At 41.9% G+C, this 23,604-nt stretch overlaps 1 protein-coding gene across 1 annotated transcript in view; it reads right to left on the bottom strand.

Annotated features, from left to right (window-relative positions):
* DNAH3 (dynein axonemal heavy chain 3) overlaps positions 1–23,604 on the bottom strand; it is a 213,039-nt gene that overhangs the window by 36,290 nt on the left and 153,145 nt on the right. Inside the window, exons 44-52 of the mRNA XM_028168507.2 lie at positions 22,058–22,237; positions 13,785–13,908; positions 13,547–13,703; positions 13,158–13,301; positions 11,526–12,192; positions 10,141–10,306; positions 7,947–8,163; positions 5,777–5,959; positions 1,654–1,852 (exon numbers count right to left, since the gene is read on the bottom strand). Of these exons, the coding sequence (XP_028024308.2) occupies positions 1,654–1,852; positions 5,777–5,959; positions 7,947–8,163; positions 10,141–10,306; positions 11,526–12,192; positions 13,158–13,301; positions 13,547–13,703; positions 13,785–13,908; positions 22,058–22,237 (2,037 nt within the window). The remainder of the gene's footprint in view (positions 1–1,653; positions 1,853–5,776; positions 5,960–7,946; positions 8,164–10,140; positions 10,307–11,525; positions 12,193–13,157; positions 13,302–13,546; positions 13,704–13,784; positions 13,909–22,057; positions 22,238–23,604) is intronic.

The following is a 23,604-nucleotide window of genomic DNA, read 5'->3' as shown; positions in this document are numbered from 1 at the left end:
ATGCATCCTGTGCCCGCCATCAATGATCCAAGAAGAGAACTGATTTTTTTGTGACCTGGCCATGCTTTGCATATCTCAGCAGTTCTCAATCCTGGCTGCACCTTAGAATCACCTGGGAGCTTTAAGAAAAATACTAATGCTCAGGCCACACCCTAGACCAAAGGAATAAGAATGTCTAGGAGTGGGGGCAGGGGCTTTAGCATTCTTTAAGCTGCCAGGTGATTCCAGGGTGCAGCCAGATTATACCTCAGCTGCTTCCCTAGAGGAGTCTCCTGTAATGTCTGCTTCCTGCTTGTCCATCCTGATCACCTTTGCATTTCTTCATGTGGTTTTTGGCCTGAAACCAGCCAAGGAAGAGGGAATGCTAAACAATGGGAAGCAGAAGCCAGAGTCTCCCAAATGAGGGATCAGAAATTTCTAACATATCGGAAGGAATGGAGGAACAGCAGGACTGTTTGAAGGATATGAGGATTCAAAAGATAGGAGATATCCCTGGAGATGGTTTATAAAGTCCTTGTTCAATTCTAAGACACTGGTTTTACTGCAAGATCCTACATCTAATTTGGATTTTAAGAATGAATTTTCACCTATTCATGCTTCTGAGGCTTGATTATATAAGCTTTCCTCTTTCCCTCCCCTATTCCTTTCTCCCCTCTTCTAAGTTTCTGTTTCCTTGTCTTCCTCAGGCCCATCAGTTTCAGTCTTTCCCTCCCTTGCCCCTGTCTCTCTCCCTCTAATCCTTCACCAGCAGCTCACGTTCCTCCTCACCCCGCCCCCAACCCAGACCTCTCCTGTCCTGTCTCTGTGTGTCTTTGTGTCCCTGTCTCTGTCTCTCTTCTTTCTGGTCTCTTTTCTTCCCACTCACTCTCTATTTTCGTATGTCTCTGCATCTCTAGGGGTCTCTGTCTCCATTTCTCACTTTCAGCTTTTCTGTCTCTCTGCCTGTTTTTGTTTGTTTCTCTCTCCCACCCATATCTTTCTCTCTCTGTCTCTCTGTATCTGACATTGTAAGAGTCTCTCCCTCCCTCATTCATCTCCCCACCTTTTGTCTTTCTCCCTCCTGATTTCTTTCCCTCCCAACCTCCCTCTCCCTGTTCACAATCTCTTCGTGTCTATGTGCATGCATATGAAGGCATCTAGGTGTCCGGGTCTGTCCCCATTTATTTCTCAGTCTCTGTCTCTTTCTCTCCATCTCTCTCTCTCTGTCTGTGTCTCATTCTCTATCTTTTTTTCCTCTGGTTATCTCTTTCCGTGTCTGTCTCTTATTCTGTTTCTCCTTTATCTTTCTCTCTCTAGCTCTTTCTGTTTCTCTCTCTTCCTCTCACCCACACGCTACTCTGTGTGCTTGCTCTCTATCAGTCCTCTTGTCTCCATGACCTTCATTTTTGTAATGATTTGTAGGCAGGGGCCTTGACTGAGCTTGGCTTCACCCAAAGATGCCTGCATTTTCCTTACTGACTGAGAGGAGAGAGGATGGTGAAGAAACACAAGTGAGCGCACACGCATCCTGGTGCCTTTCTTATTTCCCCCAAGACACCACGATACTGCCTGCAGGCCTGGGGCCGGATGAGCGGGGGTGCTGGCAGCCTTCCTGCCAGGGGAGCACAGCCCATGCAGGCCGCTGGGTCGGGAGGGGTGCTGGGGGGTGGTTACCGCTGCCACTGGAGTCTGGCTTCCTCTCTGGTCTCAGCCCCTTCATCACACAGATGCTCTCCATGACCAGCTTGACAGGACCTGGTGGGTTCTGCATCGACTTCACCAGTGAGATGTCTGCTGGGTTCAGGGTGTCCAGTGCAGCAAGTGCAGCCTCCAGGGCCGGCATCGCCTCTGCCAGATCCCCTTCACATTCGTTCTGCAGGTGGCACAGAGACAGAAGGGGTTGAGTGCCTGGTGCCCGGCACGCTGTGGGTGAAGCAAGCTCTGCTCCTGGGGGAAGCAGCAGAAGTGAGAAGAGGTGCCTCCCGCCCCAGTGTCCTTCCAGGACAGTGCTCCCTCCCGGAGGTTCGCATGGCGAAGGTGGCTCTCACAGGCAGCAGGGAAGCATGCATGCATTTGGGAGCTGTGGTTTGGATGCCTTGGACATTTGAGAATTTACCGGTTTTGCAATCTTAAAAAAATCAAGCTTTTGGTTTTTAACGAATTCCCAAGAGGTATATGCAGTGAGTGACCTCATACCCACTGATCAAGGATGGGTTGAGAAGATGAAGTAAAGAATGAAGCCTAGGGGTGAGTGACAGATGGGAAGGGGATTACGGCAAGTTTGGGGAAGAATAAGGCATGAGGGGTGGGAGAATGTCAGAGATGGGGTGAGGGTCTGGGATGCACTGTAGCTCAGAGATGGGGTAGGGGTGGAGCTGGGGATAGGGTGGAGTTTAAGGCAAGACTTTAAGGAGGAGGAATGGGGATAGAGATTAGAACTGGGTAGTGAGTTCTGGGAAAAGGAGACCGTATATGTTTTGTCCATTATTTCTTTGTTTGAAAACAAAGCTAATATAATGGAATATTACTCAGCCATAAAAAGAAATGAAGTAACAATTCATGCAACAACATGGATAAACCTTGAGAACATTATGCTAAGTGAAAGCAGCCAGATAGACACAAAATGCCACCTGCTCTATGATTCCATTCACATGAAATGTGCGTAAAAGGAAAACCCACAGAGGCAGAAGGTAGGTTAGTGGTTGCCAGGGGCTGGGGAGAGGGAGGAATGGCTAGTGACTGCCAATGGGTACAGGTTTCTTTCTGGGTAATGAAAATGTTCTAGAAGTAGATAGTGGTGATTGTTGTACAACTTTGTGAATATACTAAAACCTCTGAATTGCATGATTTAAAAAGGTGAATATTAATGGTATGTGAATTATATCTCAATTTTTTTAAAAAAAGGGAAGATTAACATTATAAGATTTCAGAATTTTATAGATTACAGTTGGCCCTCTGTACCTGTAGATTTGGAACCACGGATCCAGAGGGCAGACTGCAGGGGCTTGAGCATCTGCGGATTTTGGTATCTGTGGGGTCAGGGGCCGGGGGGGTGGGGAGGGCTGGACCCAGTCCCCTGCAAATACAACTGCATTTAGCAGTTCAATTACCAAATCCTCCTCCAACAACAACAATGAAACGAGGACTCGAGAGGTAAAATGAGTCAGCCAATGTCACAAAGCTGGTTAGTCAATGAGCCAAGCTCCAACCCTGGGCCCCTGGCTCCCCACTCAGTGAATTTTCTGTTAGTCTCCCAGCGCAGGGACTGATCACACAGCCATGACTGAAGTGAAACTTCACAAGAGAATGTTAAAAGCAGCATGTGTCAAAGTCTATGTCCTGCACGTTTATTGTGATAAGCAAACAAAATAAAGGAGGTTCCACCTTCTTACATACAGGTGTGTGCACATGTGTATATATACACACGTGTGTATATCACGGATTCTTTATTTTAGGTTTTCTGCTTTTCCTATAAACTTATAGCAAGGTTTTATTTGGCTTTCTTATATTAACCCCCACCCCCAGATGAGCCACGTTAGATGTCCCCAGTGTCAAAATGGAACGTCCTGCTTTGGATGGTAAGAATGGCTCAGTTCCAGGGGCAACTCAGTTTGCCCCTTCTTCAGCCCTAGGATATGTGCCAGAGTGCAAGACAAGGGGAAGGACCAGAGCTGACCCCTGCTGCTTCTCATGACCAGCTTCAGAAAGGGTTTGGTGGCAGAGGAGACTACGGGTATTGGCTCAGCTACATCTTTGGATTCTCAGTAGATTTCAACCCTCCCAGGTGTCCCTGGTGTCCTATTATTGATAGTTCTGTGTCCCTTTCTTATAATGTGCCAGACAACTAGTGGTCCGCATTCACATTATGCCTCCCAGTGGCCCGGTAGCTCTGCTTCTTTCCTAAGGGTAAGGCCTGGATTCTAGCAAGTTTGTTTGTTAAGTGACTCAAAAGGCCTCTAATTGTAACATTATCTCTAGCAGTGATTCTCAACCCTGACTCTGCATCAGAGTCACTGAGGAGCATTTAGGGCATCCTCATGGTCAGGCTCCACACCCAGGGATTCTGATTCATTCAGTCTGGGTGGGGTCTGGGCATCTGCATTTTTAAAACTCCAAAGCTCTGTTGAGAGATTCCAGTGGATACTCTGGAAACACTGAAAACAAGGCAGGAAGGAACAGACTTCAATGCCCAATAAGGGAATGGCTACTTGATAGGTGAAGCACCTACTTAAAATGGTCATTAAAATGATTATATGACATTTTGGAAAAACATTTGTGATAAGCTGTTAAGGAAATTAAAAAGCATAAAGCAAATCACAATTATGCTATGATTGCAATAACAAAACTATCCACGTGTATAGACAGGAACTAGAGGAAAACTTGGAAAATTGGAAAGGTGTTAAAGTTGAGCTCTTAAAAATTCTTTTGTATGTGTTATGACACCATTTGTTTCTATGATAAAAAAAAATTATAATTAAAAATGACCTCTGTGGGAACTTCTCTGGTGATCCAGTCGTTGAGAATCCGCCTTACAATGCAGGGGGTGCAGGTTCGATCCCTGGTCGGGAAGCTAAGATCTCACATGCCGCAGGGTGGGGCAACTAAGCCCGCACGCCGCAACTACTGAGCTCGCCAGCCACAACTAGAGAGAAGCGTGTGAGTCCGCACACTCTGGAGCCCACACGCCGCACAATGAAGATCCCGCATGTGGGCCGCAACTAAGACCTGACACAGGCCCCCCCCCAAAAAAACACCCCAAAAAATAAAATAAAAATGACCTCTGTGGCTTAGCAGTGCACAGAGCAGCAGGGCTGTTTGAGGCATGTGAAGCACAGTGCTTGCGGATGAAATGTAATCAACCCTGCAGTACTCCTGACATCATTTATTATCCTTGTTACGGGGGAAAGAAATAATCCATTAGCTTAAAAAGAATCGACCAATGTAAGCAAACCATTTTATTTGGAAGCAAGCTCTTGTTTGAAGAATGGTCAGAAGAATTTTCTAACTGCTAAGTGGAGACACAGGGACAAGCATCTTCAGCTAAGTGCCAAGAGCCTTGGAGTCTGATCCTACCAACTAGCTGTGCGGCTCTGCAAAGTCAATTTACCACTGAACCTCAGTGTTGTTGACGTCTAGACATTGACGGCTGTCATTAGTAAGTCCAAAGTCATTGTGATAATGGAACCGTATACTTCAAAGTGCTTGGGGAAGTATATAACATGCACATTAATCAGATTTTCTTCTAATATCTGAATATAGGTGAAGCCCTTCCCAGGACTGTTCTTCTTTGGTATAAGAATTACCTTCAAATGGGGTCCTCTAGATTCAACAATCTGTCATTTGACAAATATTTACTCCACACCTATGACATGCCAGCCACATTTGAGCAAAACCGTGATTGAGGTGAAGGAGATAGCCAGAGGGAACAGCCAGTGCAAGGGCCCTGGGATGGGAACATGCCTTGTGTTTGTTTGGGGAATAGCTAGGAGGCTGGTGTGGCCAGAAGAGTCAATGAGGGGAAGGTAATAAGAGATAAGGTTAGATCTTGTTGGGGCTTATAGGACTTGACTCTGAGTGAGATGGAGAGTACTTGTAAAACAATAATGCTTCCTGGAGAGAGCCAGGTGTCATTTACTAGCTATGTGATGCTGGGAAAGCATCCTTTCAAGCCTCACTTTTTTCCTCTGCAAGATGGGCATGACCATGCACATTCTGCAAGCCTTTGTTAGGCTCTAGTGAGATAATAGATGAACCCTGAAAATGCTGGTTCCCTTTCTTCTCTCTCAGCAGTTTATACCTTGATTCCTTGAGCAGTGGCGGCAGCAGCATTGGCTTCTTCTTCATCGGCTTGCACCAGAAGTTTCTTGGCATCGGCTTCTCGCGTCTCCCCTTCAATTTTCACCATCATCTTAGCGGTCTCCTCAGAGGTCTGAATTAGTTGGGGTTGGAGGGCAGTCAGTTCTACTTGCATGACGGCCACCTAGCAAGGAGAGGAAGGTGGGAGGGGTGCAGGGTCAGCTATGTCAATGCCGAAAATGGCATGGCTGGCAAAAGTTGAAACGATGCTCTAGCCTATGACACACGCAGAAAATACTAATGATTTTAATGGTACTGGGTACCTATTTGTTGGCTGGAGTTTCTCTCTTTGATCTTTCAATGTTTCGTTACTGAGTTCATGCTATGTGTTGTTACCAAGCTCTGTGGTAGGCACTATACATACAACAGTAAACAAAAAATGTTTTTAAAGATACAACACAAAAAAAGATATTCCTCCTGCATTGAGCCTACACTCTAGTGTTGGGGGCAGTGAAAGACAGAACAAAAGTAAGTTAGGGGGAAAAAAAACCCTACATATTTTAAGGCTGTGAAGGAATCATACATGGCTGAGAGAGCTGGGATAGAAGGAACTTTCAAGGCCATTTTTCCCCAACAGTCTGATGCTCTCTAGAAAATTCCTGCCAAGTAGTTTTCTGGCCACTGTTTGAACACTCCTAATGGTGGGGAGCTCGCCACCTCTCAGGGGAGCTGGGCCATTTTTCAGGCAGCTGAACACATTAGATTTCCTGATAAGGAGTTGGAATTTACCCCCAGGCAGTTTTTCCCCACTGGTCCTGATTCTGCCTTCTAAGGCAGCTCAGATGCTTATCTGAAGAGAGTTTCATGACCTTGAACCCACTGTCCACAGAAAGCCCACATGAGAGAAGAAGCATAGCATGCTGGCCTGATTAGGAACACAGACTCTGCAGTCATGCAGACCTAAGTTTCAGTTTTGGCCTCACAACTTGCACCAGCTACTCACGAAGCTGTGTGATCATGGGCAAGTTGCCTGGCCTCTCTGGGTCCTTGGTCTCTTTGTGTGTAATGTGGTGATAGCAGTACTTTCCTCATATACAGCACCAGGCACGTGGTAGGGCTTCAGTAATGTTAACTGGCACCACAGTCTCTTTACTGGTCTAGACTGTCTCAGGTCATTTTGCTGCTCAACACAGTTTGCTCACCCTTGTCTGGATAGACTCCAATTTTCAACATCTCTCTAAAAGCTAAGGACCCTGAATTGGACCCAGCAACTGCAGGAGCAGAGCAACAGAGGCACCTCTGATGTTCTTTCCCATCCCTGTGCTGCATGTTGGTGGGTCTGCTGTACTCAGTGACAGGTCAACCTACTGCAAACCATTCAGTTGCCTGAGTTCTTTTTTTTTTTTTTTTTTTTTTAACGTTTTTATTGGAGTATAAATGCTTTACAATGGTGTGTTAGTTTCTGCTTTATAACGAAGTGAATCAGTTATACATATACATATTATCCCTTCCTTAGTTCTTTATTGGTGCTGAAAATCCACATCTTAATATGGTTTTGTCAAGTGGCTCAAGCACAAGTCAATTACTAATTTATATGCCAGGCATTTTGCTAAGGGTTACACTTGTGTCAGCTCATTTAATCTTCATAATAGCCCTATGAAGTGAAGACTGTTATTATCACTTCTTTTTATAGAAGAGGAAACTAAGGCCCTAAGAGGTGAAATAACATCTTCAAGGTTCTATAGCTGATAAGTTATAAAGCTGGAATTTGAGTCCAGGCCCTGCTCTTAACCACTGCCTTATTCTGCCCAGTTCCCCACAAGAGTATCCAGGGCTGGGGCAAGGGTGAGGTGAGTAAGGCACTTGCCTTGGGCACAAAATTTAAGGGGGCTCCAAAAAACTCAGTATTCAAGATAAATAGTATTTTACTGTAATGTTGTAAAAAGTTAAAATTAGTTCAAAAAGATCCATGATGAACAAAACATCAAAATCTTAAAGACAGACAGGGCTGGGTTTAGGCCAAGCAAGTGAGGTGAGTTCTGCGAGCACAGGGTCAGAGGCTGTCTTTATTTTATTTGGTGTTCTCTTGACTTCTGCACCTGAACAAGTGCTTTACCGCATCCAATTAGTCTTGGACCTCTTTGTCCCTGTACTATTTTGGCAGCGCTCACCTGTGAAGCTGCAAATTCAAGTTTCTGCAGGCCTGTCAGGTAGCGGGTCTTCATCATATCCACCTCTTGCCTCTTCCTATTCAGGAGCGTCTTGAAGGTTAGGATCAATTCGAGGTAGGAGGTGGGGGTAACGTAGTTGTGTCTGCGAAGTGTGTTGTAATAATCAAGTGACAGCTTTTTCACACTCTCCTGGAAGTATTTGCACATGGAGATGACCCTGCCGAGGACACAAAGGTGGTTAGGCAGGCCCAACTTGCTCCAGAGAGATCCAGTACAGCCTTGGTTCACAGACGTGAGGATGTGAGAAAGCCACTCACTATGGCCCAGTAGAATCCCAAATTCTCTGAAGCATGTCAACAGAGCCTCGAGAATGATTGGGTAAGTATATATTCTTACTAGAATGATTTTTGATTAGGTAATTTCTATCTTTAATCACTTTTGTGACTCACCAGGGCTTAAGCAGGAGTTCTTAACCTTTGTCAGTCTGGTGAAGCTTCTGGACTTTGCAGAATAATGTTTTAAAATGCATAAAATAATATATAGAGGGTTACAAAGGAAACCAATTATGTTGAAAGAGCTTTCAAAATATTTTAAAAACCAAATTTATGATATAGTAATATGTGTGCTTTTATTTATGCATTAAATCAGGGATCAGCAGACTTTTCCTGGTAAGGACCAGATAGTAAATATTTTAGGCTTTGTGGGACGACTTCCCTGGTGGTCCAGTCGTAAAGAATCCACCTTCCAATGCAGGGGACGTGGGTTTGATCCCTGGTCAGGGAACTAAGATCCCACATGCCGCGGGGCAACTAAGCCCGCACCACAACTACTGAGCTCACGCGCCTCAACTAGAGAGCCCGTGTGCTGCAAACTACAGAGCCCATGTGCTCTGGAACCGCTTGCCAAAACTACAGAGCCCACGCACCCTGGAGCCTGCGCACCACAACTAGAGAGAGAAAACCCGCACGTCACAACTAGAGAGAAGCCTGCGTGCCACGACAAAGAGCCCATGCGCTGCAATGAAAGATCCTGCATGCCTCAACCAAGATCCCATGTGCTACAACTAAGACCCGACGCAGCCAAAAATTAAAAAAAAAAAAAAAATTTAGCCCTTGTGAGCCACATGGTCTCAAGAGCAACTATTCAACTCTGCCACTGTAGTGTGCATGGCTGTTTCCCAATAAAACATTATTTACGAAAATAGGCTGTGAACTAGACTTGGCCCATGGATCATCATTTGCCGACTGTGGCATTAAATAGTAAGATTGGACAGCAGGTCTAACAACTACCATCATTTTGAAGGAAATGATATAATTGGGGCATCTGTAATGACTGAATTATTAGATAGATATCAGAATTATTAGACAGAAAATAACTGTGATTCCTACTGGTAACAAAGTCACACAATCCTACTGGGGTTTATTGCCTACATTCATCATTGAAAGAAATGCAAAGTATCAGTTAGATGTCAGTGAAAACGAAGATGTACTTTTTCCCCACTCACATTCACTGTCCCTCTGAATTCTGTTCATGAGCCTATGGACCCAGGTTAAGGGTCTTCTGGCCTAGAGAACAAAGTTCAAAGTTCTTAAAAGCCATGAATATTCTGACTGCTACCTATTTCTTCACTTTCTATTCATTCATTTAATAACCAGTAATTGAACCTACTATGTACCAGGCACTTGCTAGGCACTAAGGCTACAGAAGTATACAAGAAGGTGATATGACCCCTGCCTTCATGGGACACCTAGAGTGGTCAACAGTCTTAACCCTTCTCTTACTGTAGCCAAAATTCAGTGCTTTTTTTTTTTCATTTGTATATCTGTGCTTTATACAAAAAAAGAGTAAGTTATTTTCATAACAAAAAACCCTCACAAGAACCAGTTTTCATCCCCTTGGCAGCAATATCACCCCTCTTGAGAATGCATGCTCTAAGACTATTGAAATAGCTATAGTATTATATCCAGGTTCTCATAGCTATGACAACAGTGCATCTCTAGGACAATTCTGAACAATGAAATGTTATTCTTTTTCAGCAAAGGTATTTTATTAAGTATCTAAATGTGATTTAAAAGTATAAGACATTTTCTATACATAAAATGATAAGTTTTGAAACAGCAACAAGAATAGAGCCAATATCTAGATTTTCATTTGAAAAATTTGGCTGCCGTACTAAAATGCAGCTAACACTTACTCTATCCGAATATTGTCATCGAGCTCCACATCTTCTAGAAATGTGTTGGCTACCAATTCCAGGGCATCTGTGGGCCAAGACTGGAACCAGTCAATTGTGCAGCAATTGATCAGGGAAGGGAACATCCGCAGGCGGTTCCGGAAGGTGTCCCCAATCGGACTCATGGCTAATGAAAAGTAGACTTTGTTAGTTATCTTTCTCCAAGTCAACGAGGCTAAAGGGACAGGCAGGTCTTTCCAAGGATTCTGGTGGGGTAAGGGAGCAGTCATGTTTCCTATTGGCACTCCAGGGTGTGACTGGGAATAGTCAGGATGAGTGCCTGGGAAGCACAGGGGAATCATGGGATATTTTCAGGAAACTTTGTGATGGGAATTCAGTTTATTACAATACCTTCTGGCTCGTCTCCAGTATCCACACTGTCCCTTCCAGATCCTTAGGGTCACATAGCCAGAGTGGTTTGAGCCCTTTGACCCACGTGCTCTGTTTGTTCTGACTCACAGACATAAGGGAGCTGTGGGGCCATCAGCTTGTTTCTGACCTCATCCCCATCCAACCACAAAGGTCGGATTCTATGCCCCAAATTCCGTTCACTGTTTATTTAGACCCAGTGTGGTGGGAGGAAGCATAATGCACAGGTGAAAGTGTGAGGAGGTCAGCGTGGCTGAAAAAGAGAGAAGGGGAAACTTGGTTGGAGATGAGTGTGGAGAGGATGCAGGGGACAGTCTGGCAGGTGGCCTTATAAGACTATAGGTTAGGAATTTTGGTCTTTATCTGAATAGAAAGCAATTTAGGTGTTTTAATTTGTGTATGTGTGTAAATATACAATGATCACATTTGCAATACATGAAAAAAAAATCCCCATCCTGACTCAGTGGAACATAAAGGTCTGGAATGGAGAGAGTGGACATAGAACAGTTAGAAGGCTGTAGAGGTGAGGTCTGAGTGAGACGATAGAGGCTTAGCTAATATGAAGGTGGCAGAGACAGAGATAAGTGGGTAGATATACGAGAGAGAAGGCAAAAATTGACAGGACATGGTAACAAGAGAGAAGTATTAAACACAATCCCTAAGTTTCTGGATAGATTGGAGATATCGTTCATAGAGAGAAGAACTCCAGGTGCTGTTCTGTGAGGTTGCCGGGTAATGTACTAAAAGGAAGGAGAGGGTTCAGAGGAGAATTCAGAGAACTGAGGAGAGTGGAACAGGTTTAAAACAGTTGTTCAGGAGAGTCGAAGTTTCCACAGGAATTCTAGGCACTGACCCGTGGGCGAGTGAGTGCCTTGGCTGGATCATTCCTGGCACCACTGTAAGAGGAACGGGCTTAAGGCACAGGAGATCCTGAAATACCCAGAGGAAAAGGGCAAACTGAATTTGCTTCTTCTTACCAAGGACAATGTGAAGGTTGTTTTTCACTCTGTCAATAAAGAAGTTATACATAGAAAGAGGAGTGGCTTCGATCTTCTCGCTTTCTGTCCTTGCTGCCATTTGCATCTTCTCCACAAGGTCAGCCTTCTCGTCAGCGGGGAAGATGTTGGGCACGTCTCCCGTGTTCAGAAGCATGTTGATGTCCTCAATGAATGACTCGTCCTTGATCTGGTTATCGGTGAGGAGGAACACAGTACTCTTGGAGGCCACACCGACCTGTAGCATGACCTTCTTCAGGTCCTCTCGCCAGTCATTGCCTGAGTAGCTCTTAGTGATCTCGATCTGGTACAGCTCATATGAGTTCATGAATGTGGACAGTTTGCTGGCACTTTGCCGCCCACTGCCCCCAATGCCCACCAGGAGCAAGTGGCCTTTGTCCTGCTTCAGGACCCTGCATATCCTGGAGATGTGCTCAATGGTGAACCTGAACATGACCAAGGACATGGGGGCCTTGCTGATGTTGTTGAACTCTTCCAGGTAATACTCCATGACCACTGTGAGCTGTTTTAAGTCAGTGATCTCATCATAGATTTTTTGGTCACTTTCTGGCTTGAAGAAATCTCCAAAGAAGAGGCTACGGATATTATCATCAACTATCTTTCCAGTGGGTGACAGGTGGATGAGGACCTGTGGGAAAGGTAAGTCTCAGTTAGGCATTCAGCCAGTAGCCCCAGCCACCATGGTACTGGGAGGTGTAGAGGGAGGGAGTAGGGGATGTATTTGCTTCCTCTGAGCATTCTCCAAAGTCATGGTTCATCAACAGTTTTTTTTTTTTCTTTAAACAAAATATGTGGATCTCGTGGTTGTAAAGACTATGATGAAAGGACATTTGAGAAAAGAGTGTGAAAGCAAGGGTCAATCTGTTTGCTAAGTGATTAAAACATTGGTGGTCAGATTGTAAGACCCTAAGAGGAGGTAGTCGAAAGATGGCATCATTTTTAATGTACTTGCTCCTTCACCAAACAGAAGTGCAGGCATTTCCCTGGTCCCCACTCTGTACCCAGAGTAGAAATGTTTTAGATGCCTCTTCTTCCTGATATTAGAAACTGGCAGTGCTTCTGCACTTGGCCTCTGGATGCAACATGAAACACTTGCAATTTTTTCTATGGAGAAATCGTAGCTTCTTAAGAATAGAGGTAGAACTAGATGATGCAAATACACAGGCTTAAAACTTTTCTTATATCAAAATAGAAAAGAGAAAATATTTACAAATGGGAAACCACGACAATCTTTCACTCGGGCTTTACCAGGGCATCAATCAAACCATGAAAATTCATGGTGTATTTATTTCTCAACTCACAAATTAACTGACCTTGAAAATGCATTTTATATTAGTCATAAACAATAACATCATATCATAAACCATAAGTTTGAATGTATCCAAACTTATATGTTACCAGGGAAGTGAAGTGAAATTGGGCCAACTATTATATCACCAAATCGAGTGACTAGTTGGCTCAATACACTGTTTCTTGAGATTCAGAAAGTGGAGCTGTAAGTCTCTAGTAGGAAGACAATCTGAAATCTGAGACTAGCATGATCAAATATTTGGGGCAATTTCTGAGGCCAAATGATCACAGGGTCTGGCTTACCTTTTCCACAGACTGCTTGAAGCAATTGGAGGTGGTTTCCCTCACCGTGTTGAAAAAGACCTGTCTGTCCTCATGATCAATCAGACGGTCATAGAAGACCCGGTAAACCTCATGGATCCAAAGCCGGATAAATTTTTCTACATCCTGAAAATCCAGTTAATTATTTGAATAAATGGCAGGTGGTGACTGAGGTGGTAGTTCTCAAATAGTTTCTAAATCCTGGGGTCGATATGGGGCTTTAATGAGATAATGCTTACAAAATACTTAGCACAATGCTTAGCATAGATTAAATGCTTGATAGAAGTTAGATATCACTCTTATCATTGTATATTCCATGTAGCCAAGGATATCACTGAATGAACTTGATAACAGAAATGATAGCGGCTGACCTGCAGGTGGGTGTGAGGGCAGAGCAATACCCCTTGGATCACCCGTGAGAAGTCCCGCAGGTTAAAGACATAGTGTGACTTGGAGGGAGTTGGCAAGAAATTCTCCACTGCAGCTTTATAAATTGTCATCGTAGCTTGTACCAGCATCTTTCCATACCTTGGGAGGAAGGAGAAGGCAGACCAGTTAAAGAGGGGTCAGAACTGAGGACCCCAGGCCAATAACACAGGAACCTCTTACCTTAAGAACATCACATCAAACCCTTTTCCAAAGTGCCAGTCAGCGATTGAACTGAAAATCTTGGTTAAAATGTCATCCTCAAAGGCATTGATGGAAATGATATTCAGATGGCGAGTGAATCGTCCTGGAAAACATGCACAGGTGTGAGTGTGCATATATTCTCACACTTACCTCCTGGGCCTAGAGATCCTGAGATATAGAAGAGTTTTCCCTCTGCCTTAATGTCCTAGAGCTGTGCTGTCCAATATGGCAGCCTTATGAAAATTAAATAACATTAAAATTTATTTCCTCAGTCCCACTAGCCACATTTCAACTTCTCAAGAATAACATGTGACTAGTGGCTGTTGTATTGCACAGCACAGATACAGAATGTCTCCATGACTGCAGAAGTTCTGGAAATAGAGCTATTCCAGTGCTCAAGGTTGTTAAAAGGTGAAAGCAATATATGATCATTGTAAAATAATCAAACAATTCAGAAATACTTTTATAGAAAGTATCCATTACCTCCCACACACGAAATCCATTCTCTCTCCCCTCCCCACGGTTAGTCTGACATTCTTACATCTCTATATCTGTATCTAGGTACCCAATGTTAGATATCCATATATTTATAGTTATACTATGTATCAGCTTTATTGAGATGTAATTCACATACTATACAATTCATCCATTTAAAGTACACAATTCAATGATTTTTTAGTATTTTAGTTGTGCAACCATTACCACAGTCAATAGCAGAACATTTACATCACCACAAAAAGAAATCCTTTACCCACTAGCAGTCACTCCCCATTTCCCTGCAGCCCTTGGCAACTAACAATCTATTTTTTGTCTCTATAGATTTGCCTGCATATCTTTTTTTAAAAGTATTTTTCTATATAAAGTAAAGCACAGATATAGAAAGCCACACAAAACAAATGTATAGTTTAGTGAATCATTATAAAGTTAACATCCTTACATCTACCATCCATGTCAAGAAATACAACTTTGCCAGCCCTCCATAGAAGCCCCTCCATATATCCCATCCCAATCACAGACCTCTCCATTTCTCCCTCCAAAGGTTGCCACTATCCTGACTTTTAAAGTAATTGCTATCTTGCATCTTTATTAACCATGTGTTCATTTCTAGATACCAGAGTTTAATCCCGCTAATTTAAAAAAATTGATATGTCTTTTAAGTCTCTTTTAATCTATAGGTTCCCCCCCTCCAACCCTTTCTTTTATCTTCTGTCTACTGAATAGCTGGACTGTTTGATCTGTAGAAGTTTCCACAGTCAGGATTTTGTTGATTGCATATTCATGGTGTAGTTTATTTGTTTTCTCTGCCCTTCGTATTTCCTACCAATTTGCAGCTGTATCCAGAGACTTAATCAGATTCAGGTTCCATCTCTTTGGCCAGACCATAGGTGGTGGTGTAGTCCTTCATCAGAGGGCACATGATGTTGTCTCTCCCTCTGCAATGTTGGTAGCTACTGATTCTCAATGGCTAGATCCATTAATTCACTGAAGTTTGCAAAATGGTGATATTCTATCATTTCTCTTTCATTTACTATATAGTTTATTAAAATATTAGGAATATTTTTAGAAAGGGACACTTTCCTTCATCTACTATTTGCTTATACAGTGGTATACTTCATATAAGAAAGTCAAAATAAATGCTTGCTTCTTTCCATTTATTTATCAGTTTTCAAGATAATGAACTGGTTTTTTATCATCCTCTGAAGATGACCAGCTATGATTGTTATTATTGATTCATAGATTTAAATATCTTTCGATAAATTTCAATCCATTTAAATTACTATCATTGTTGAAGCTCAAATTTCCCCGTATTTGCCAGTCAGAGCCTCCTTGTGTTGTTAACTGAATGCTTTTGACATGACTCTGTAGTCTTTGAAAGCTTTCTCATGATTGGATATACGAAAACGTTACAGGCATATATGAAGACATTACAGGCATATCTTGTATATTTCCTGCCCCAGACATGTAATAAGCCATTTCTCCAAGAAGCCTGGTTTATTTTAGTAGGAAACTGGATTTCAAGACCACAGTCTGGGTGCTACGAATTCTTATTGTTAATGAGTTGGTTATTACTTTTTAGACCTAGAACATGAGTCAGTACTGATATTTCAAATTTAGGACTCCAGAGCTTTTTCTTAACTTCTTCTATATTACATCTTGATTTCCTTTTCTCCACACTGAGTCCTGGTTCTCAAGGACACAAGGGACAGTAGAAATAGAAAATGCTATAGTTATTCATATAATCCCACTTTATACATACAACACACTCAGAATAAGAATATACGACCACCACCAATTACAATAACTGAAGAGTTTAAAACTTCTTGTATGTGCCATCCTCATCCCACTCCATTTTCAACTGTTCAATATCTACATCATCAAATCATATAGGCTTTATATGTTATAATCTCTCCCATGTAGTCTTAGTTCAACAAATAACCACATTAAGTAATGCTCACTACCAGTTGTTATATTGATCTCTTTATAGCTATTTTGATCATGTGAAACCCATTTTCTAATAGATTCCTGAGAAAGGGCTTACGGAAATAAGTCTCTGAGTTCTTGCATGTTGTTAATAGTTTTTATTTTATACTTGAAGGTCAGCTTTGCTGGCAATAAAAGCCTTGACTCTCATTGTATTCCCTCAAGTATCATAAATATGTTATTCCATTTTCTCTAGCATAAAGATTGCAGTTGAAAATTCTTAAGATGATCTAATTTTCTTTTTCTTTAAAGTCCAGTGATTTTACTAGTTTTGGTAATGATCATTTTTGAGTCTGTATTCTTAGGTACACAATGTACTTTTTCAATATGTAATTTTCAAAAATACTTTTTTTGGGGGAACATTTTATTGGATTATAGCTTTTATTATTAGTTCTGTTTTCTTCTTTGAAGAAACTTCGGTTTTCTTCTTTAGACACTCCTGTTAGTTGTATGTTGGATTTTCTCTACCTAACTTTAATATTTGTTACTTTCTCTCAAACCTTTTAGTTCCTTCATTTCTTGAAAAAAAATTTATTGTGATAAAATATACATAACATAAAATTGACCATTTTAGCCATTGTTTAAGTGTACAGTTTAGTGGCATCAAGCACATTCACATTGTTGTGTGAACATCACCACCACCTATCTCCAGAATCTTTTCATGTTCTGCAACTGAAACTCATTAAGCACTAACTTCCCATTTCCCTCTCCCTAGCCTCTGGTAACAACCAGTCTACTTTTTGTCTCTGTGAACCTGAGTACCTCATGTAAGTGGAATCATACAATATTTGTCCTTTTGTAACTGGCTTATTTCACTAAAATAATGTCTTTAAGGTTCATCCATGTTGTAGTATGTCTTTATATTTTTCCTGATTAAAAAATTCCTTCTAATTTTTTATTTCTTAAGGCATTACTGATTGTATTTATTCTATTTTTGCTCCTTTTAGTTTTGGCTTCATTTCTAAGGTAACTTTTTTTCCCTAATTCTTGAGTTCCATCATTCATTTCTAAGTTTTTCTAATTCTGATTTATGTCATTCTTTCCTGTCTTGTATTATCTCATCAATGTCTTTCAGATTATTTTGAAGTAATAGATTAAAGTTTTTAAAGTATGTCTTTCTGTTGTGCTTTTTTTTTTTTTTTTTTTTTTTTTTTTTAAAGATTAGTTGTTTTTTTTTTTTTAATACTTTATTTATTTATTTATTATTTATTTATGGCTGTGTTGGGTCTCTTAGTTTTCGTGTGAGGGCTTTCTCTAGTTGTGGCAAGTGGGGGCCACTCTTCATCGCGGTGCGCGGGCCTTTCACTATCGCGGCCCCTTCCGTTGTGGGGCACAGGCTCCAGACGCGCAGGCTCAGTAGTTGTGGCTCACAGGCCCAGTTGCTCTGCAGCATGTGGGATCTTCCCAGACCAGGGCTCGAACCCGTGTCCCCTGCATTAGCAGGCAGATTCTCAACCACTGCGCCACCAGGGAAGCCCCTGTTGTGCTTTTGAAGTAGGGGTGTTTTTCTCTATTCTCTTCCTTCCTACATTAATTTTTTTTTTTTTTTAAAGGAATTTCTTATTTATTTATTTATTTATTTATTTATTTTTGGCTGTGTTGGGTCTTCGGTTCGTGCGAGGGCTTTCTCCAGTTGCGGCAAGCGGGGGCCACTCTTCATCGCGGTGCGGGGACCGCTCTTCATCGCGGTGCGCGGGCCTTTCTCTATTGCGGCCCCTCCCGTCACGGGGCACAGGCTCCAGACGCGCAGGCTCAGCAATTGTGGCTCACGGGCCCAGCTGCTCCGTGGCATGTGGGATCTTCCCAGACCAGGGCTCGAACCCGTGTCCCCTGCATTAGCAGGCAGATTCTCAACCACTGCGCCACCAGGGAAGCCCCTACATTAATTTTTATGAAACATGACCTCAATACTTTTCTTTGCTCATTTTTATATATGCAATTAGAGAAGGCTTGACTCAGATGGCTTTTCTAACTCCACAAAGTTTCCTTTTCTGTTGATTTCTTAAGTGTTCAAAAATATAGTGACTTGCTTTCTGAACTTTCCTGCCTCTGTTCCTCTCTCTCACTCTCATTTTGACCTTCTCTTTCCTTTGTTTCTAGTAATCTTAACTTGCTCAATTCTGATTCAACTCCAGTTTCTCTTCAGTGTAGGGTCTCGCCTTGTATGGGAGACCTGGGTGGTTAGTTTCAAGAAATCACAACTGGGGCTTCCCTGGTGGTGCAGTGGTTGAGAGTCTGCCTGCTAATGCAGGGGACACGGGTTCGAGCCCTGGTCTGGGAAGATCCCACATGCCACGGAGCAGCTGGGCCCGTGAGCCACAATTGCTGAGCCTGCGCGTCTGGAGCCTGTGCCCCGCGACGGGAGGGGCCGCGATAGAGAAAGGCCCGCGCACCGCGATGAAGAGCGGTCCCCGCACCGCGATGAAGAGTGGCCCCCGCTTGCCGCAACTGGAGAAAGCCCTCGCACGAACCGAAGACCCAACACAGCCAAAAATAAATAAATAAGAAAATCCTTTAAAAAAAAAAAAAAAAAAAAAAAAGAAATCACAACTGGCTATAATGCTCTAGTCCCTCAGAGCTCACTGCAGGTTCATTGTGCTTACTTGTTATTTGAGAAGGTAAAAGTCCTGCCAACTTCAGCTCCTGTTCTCAAATTGGCTGCCATGCTTATCAGAGAATACCTGTTTGCTACTTTTGGTTTCAACTATTCTCAGGTCTGTTAGATGTCTCAATACTTCCCTCTGCTTTCTCCCGCACAGATGCAGATAACATGTGGGTCTTGTAGCTGCCAGTGGTTTGTTCCCACCAATTATACTTTAGAATATGTGGGGAATACTCTGCCAACTAGTTTTGTTGTAAATGTTGTTTATAGGTTTTTGGTTTTGCTCTCTAGTTGCTCTGTTTATGGGAATTCGGGAAGAGCCAAAAATGATGATTCCGGCACAGTTGCTGCCATTTTCCCCAAAACTCTTTTCAATATATATATATGGCATTTTTTTTTAAAAAGGAAAATATATATGTCAGTACATAAGTATTATATATATATATATATATATATATATATATATATATATATATACACACACAGACACACACTCCACTATACTTATGTATTGACATATGTAGGTTTTTCTTTTTTAAAAAAAAATGCCAGAATAATATTTTACACATTGATCTGGAACCATCTACAGTTGTGTGAACTTGAGAAATTCACTTACTATTTTGATGATAAGGATACTAATAGTACTTAATGTTTGTTAATGTTACCTAAACCCAGATCAGTCTTCTGCCAAGTCATACTCTCAACCACCATACTATATTGCCTTGAGCTTCAGGTTTCCCATCTCAGCCCTGAAAGCTGGCAGCTGGTCTGGCAAGTATCAGCTAGGCTGTTAGTTCTCCACTGAACAAAATTTCATTAAATATCAACATCAGATGAGGTCACTCCCTAGCTATGATGGAACAAGATAGAAACAAGTTTGCTCTGAAACCATGAAAACTACCCCCTTAGCTAATATGAGTGACTCTACTTCTTTACCAAGCAGAGAAAAAATTAAGATACCCACTCATCAAATTGTCCCCACTTCCTGAGATTACCCAATCCCAAACAGAGTCTCTGGTTCCTTAAGCCTTTCCTCATATCACCCAGCACAAGCCCATTTAACTCTCTTTCACCAGGCACTCTTACTCTCATGGTTCTCAATGCTGTACAGACACCCTTTCTGCAGCAAATTAATAAACCCAATTTCACTTGACTACAGATGTGTTCCTGGCAGACTTTGGGCACTGGTCTTTATTATAGGATCTTTTCAAATATCATATTATGTGACATAGCCTGAAAACTGTCAATTGCTGCACAAATGTTAGTAATTACTCTTTCCATGATATGTACTGGAAACAGATATTCCCTTTTGAATAGATTTCCACCCCCTGCCAGTTTTATTGAGATATAATTGACATATAACATATATAAGCTGAAGGTTTACAACATGATGATTTGATGCATATAGATATTGCAAAATGATTGCCACAATAAGGTTAAGTAACAATTCCATTGTTGCTGTCGTTGTTAACTAGAGTCACCATGCTATACATTAGATTCCCAAAACTTATTCATCTTATAACTGGAAATTTGTACCCTTTGACCAACATCTCCCCATTTCCCCCATCCCCTAACTCCTGGCAACCACCATTCTACTCCTGTTTCTATGAGTTTGGCTTTTTTAGATTCCACATGTAAGTGATATTATATAGCATCTGTTTTTCTCTGTCTGACTTATTTCACTTAGCATAATGTTCTCAAGGTCCATCCATGTTGTCACAAAGGGTAGGATTTCATTCTTTTTTATGGCTGAATAATATCCCATTGTGTGTGTGTGTGTGTGTACACATCTTCTTTACCCATTCATCCATCGATGGACCCTTTGGTTGTTTCCATGACTTGACTATTGTGAATAATGTTGCAATGAACATGGGAGTGCAGATATTTCTTCAAGATAGTGATTTCATTTCCTTCAGATATACCCAGAAGTGGCATTGCTGGATCATATGGTAGTGCTATTTTTAATTTTTTGAGGAACCTCCTACTGTTTTTCATAGTGGCTGCACCAATTTACATTCCCACCAACAGTGTACAAGGGCACTTCTTATCTCTTGACTTTTTGTTAATAGCCATTCTATCAGGTGTGAGGTGATATCTCACTGTGATTCTGATTTTCATTTCTCTAATAATTAGCAATATTGAACATCTTTTCATGTGCCTGTTAGCCATTTGTATGTCTTCTTTAGAAAAATGTCTATTCGAATTCTCTATCCATTTTCAAATCAGATTGTTTGTTGTTTTGCTATTGAGTCGTATGAATTCCTTACATAGTTTGTATATTAACTCCTTATCAGAGAGATGGTTTGCAAATATTTTCTCCTATTGAATGACTAGGTCTTAGAGAAAAGTAATATACCAAGTTCCTCTCCCTCTCACTAGTGAGAGAAGTGTTGAATTTATAGACGCTAAGTGCCTGAGATCCTGTTATATTCAAACCCAAGGCAAAGGTACCCCTGGACTCTATACTTGAAGTGGAAGGTGATGGGTTTGTGTACCCAAGTAAAATCACCCTGCTTATCTTCCTTATTTTACAAATGAGAAAGACAAATGCCACAGGGGAGAGCAAGGTCACAGAATCTTAAGTCTGGAAATGGCATTAAGATTCTTAACCAAGGATGTATCTCAGAATAAAAGTATGAAAATCTGTGGACCTAGATGGATCAAGTTGCACCTGAAGCAAAATATATTCCTGAAGTGTTAGATGACAGGGGAAAAAATCTTATTTACTTGTTTGTTTATTATCATTATGATTTTGCTTAGGCCACTTGGGTTAGGTGTTCTATCTCTGGCAATCCAAAGAATTATAAGAAACACAACAGGTGAATCTGTCACGCACCCTTAGTTGAGAACCTCTGATCTAGCCTCCCTCCTGGAACACATTCTGTCCACACTGAACTCCCCTCTTCATGGGACTCTCTGTTCCTCTAAGCCCTAGCCAAACACTCCTCAAATCCTCTTTTCATCTTCCCATCCTATTTCATACAACTACCAACATGAAATATTCAAATGTCACTCCTTGAAGCTAACTCAAGTGTCTCTGGCTACAGCCTAAACACACCTTTCTCCACCTTCCATCAGGACGAGTGCCCTGCACCAACCCTCCATTCATGAAGGTGGTCTGGCTCTGCAGGGGGTGGGTGAAGAGTAATGAACTCTCTCCTTCACATACCAGTAATGTCATTTCTTCCTCCACCAGGGGGGCCCATGGCTGTCACAAGCAGCACATCAACGATGTCCAGCTTGTTTGTGTCTTTCTTGTCAAACCAGTAACCGTGGTCAATCCATTGCCTCAGGAGCTCAATGGGAGGCTGGGCCCCATACACCTCTTTGGCTGGCATGTTGAGGTCATCTGGGGAAAGAAGCCATGGCCACAGATTGTAAGTCTATGGGATCCTTTGCTCTCACAGGAGGTAGCAGATGATTATCCCTCCATGGGAGAGTCCGTGCCCAGTTGTTACATCCTCACTCTAGGCAGGGCTCAGCCAGTGGACATTCTCACCATAATGGAAGAGCTTTTCCTGGGTTCTGGGCTCTCCTGCTTTATTGACAGATTGGCATTAACAAACAGACATTTAATTTTTTCCCATATTTCCACCAGGGTAGGGATTGATTTTCTAAAATAGCATATTGCTCAGTCCTGGCACATAGAAGGCACTCAATAAACTCCAATGAACATTGATTAAATGCCCAGTTTTGTGTCATGTAAGATTTTAGGAGTTTTATACATATTATCTCATCTAATCAAAATAATGACTTTATAAGGAAGAGAGTATTACCTTTATGTTAGAGGTGAGGAACTGAAGGTCATGGAATAATATGCTTAGGGTCACAACATGCTTAGGGTTAAAAAGTGAGATTTGGACCTAGGTCTGTTTGGCTGCAAAGCTTAATCTGTTTTTGGATATACCATAAAAATGGGAAGGGAGAAAAGACTGGATGAAAGGAGAAAGGGGGAAAAGAAAGGGAAACGAAATAGGATCCCTGCCTTTAAGGAGCTGTTGCTAATTGGCAAGGATATAAATACATGCAACATTTACTATCAATACATGAATTTTAAAGACAGGACATGAGATAACCCAGAAGGGCAGGGCATTACTATTACTAAACGAGAATTTTATGAGTCAGCAGTAAGAGAGTGGAAAAGATAATGTATTTGGCACCAAGAAACCTGGTTTTGGCTCGTGGTTCCAGAATTTTCTAGATGTTTGACCCTGAACAGGAAATTTAACCTCTGGAGCCTCAATTAACTGACTAGTAAAGTGATAATGGTGGCTAATAAACTGATGGGGCCGTGAGGCTCAAACAAAATAAATGAGGAAGTGCTTTGTAAACATAAAATCCTGGGAAAATTCAATGTGCTTACTTCACAAATATTTATTTAGCAACTATTAGATTTCTTCATATACTGATAACATATTTATCTGGCACATAATGGAATAGGAGCTCATGACAAAGTGTGAGTTGCTTCTGGAGATGCAAGAGGGCAAATACCACAATCCCCTTCTGGACCTAACTGCTTCTCACTACAAAGTAACTTTGCCTGATCCACGGGCTCAACTTCATTCCAGGAGAAACTGGGATTCTCCTTCAGGCAAAAAGGCCTGGACCTTGCCTCTCTTACTGAAAATTTGGCTTATAGTACATGGTTAACAAATACTTGGTAATGAATGAAGGAAAGGACAGGAAACAAAAAATGAAAGAAGGAAGAGAGGGAGG

The sequence above is a fragment of the Balaenoptera acutorostrata genome, chromosome 15 (genome assembly GCF_949987535.1).
Source record: "Balaenoptera acutorostrata chromosome 15, mBalAcu1.1, whole genome shotgun sequence".
NCBI lineage: Eukaryota > Metazoa > Chordata > Mammalia > Artiodactyla > Balaenopteridae > Balaenoptera > Balaenoptera acutorostrata.
This window is presented reverse-complemented; position numbering and strand designations above follow the sequence as displayed.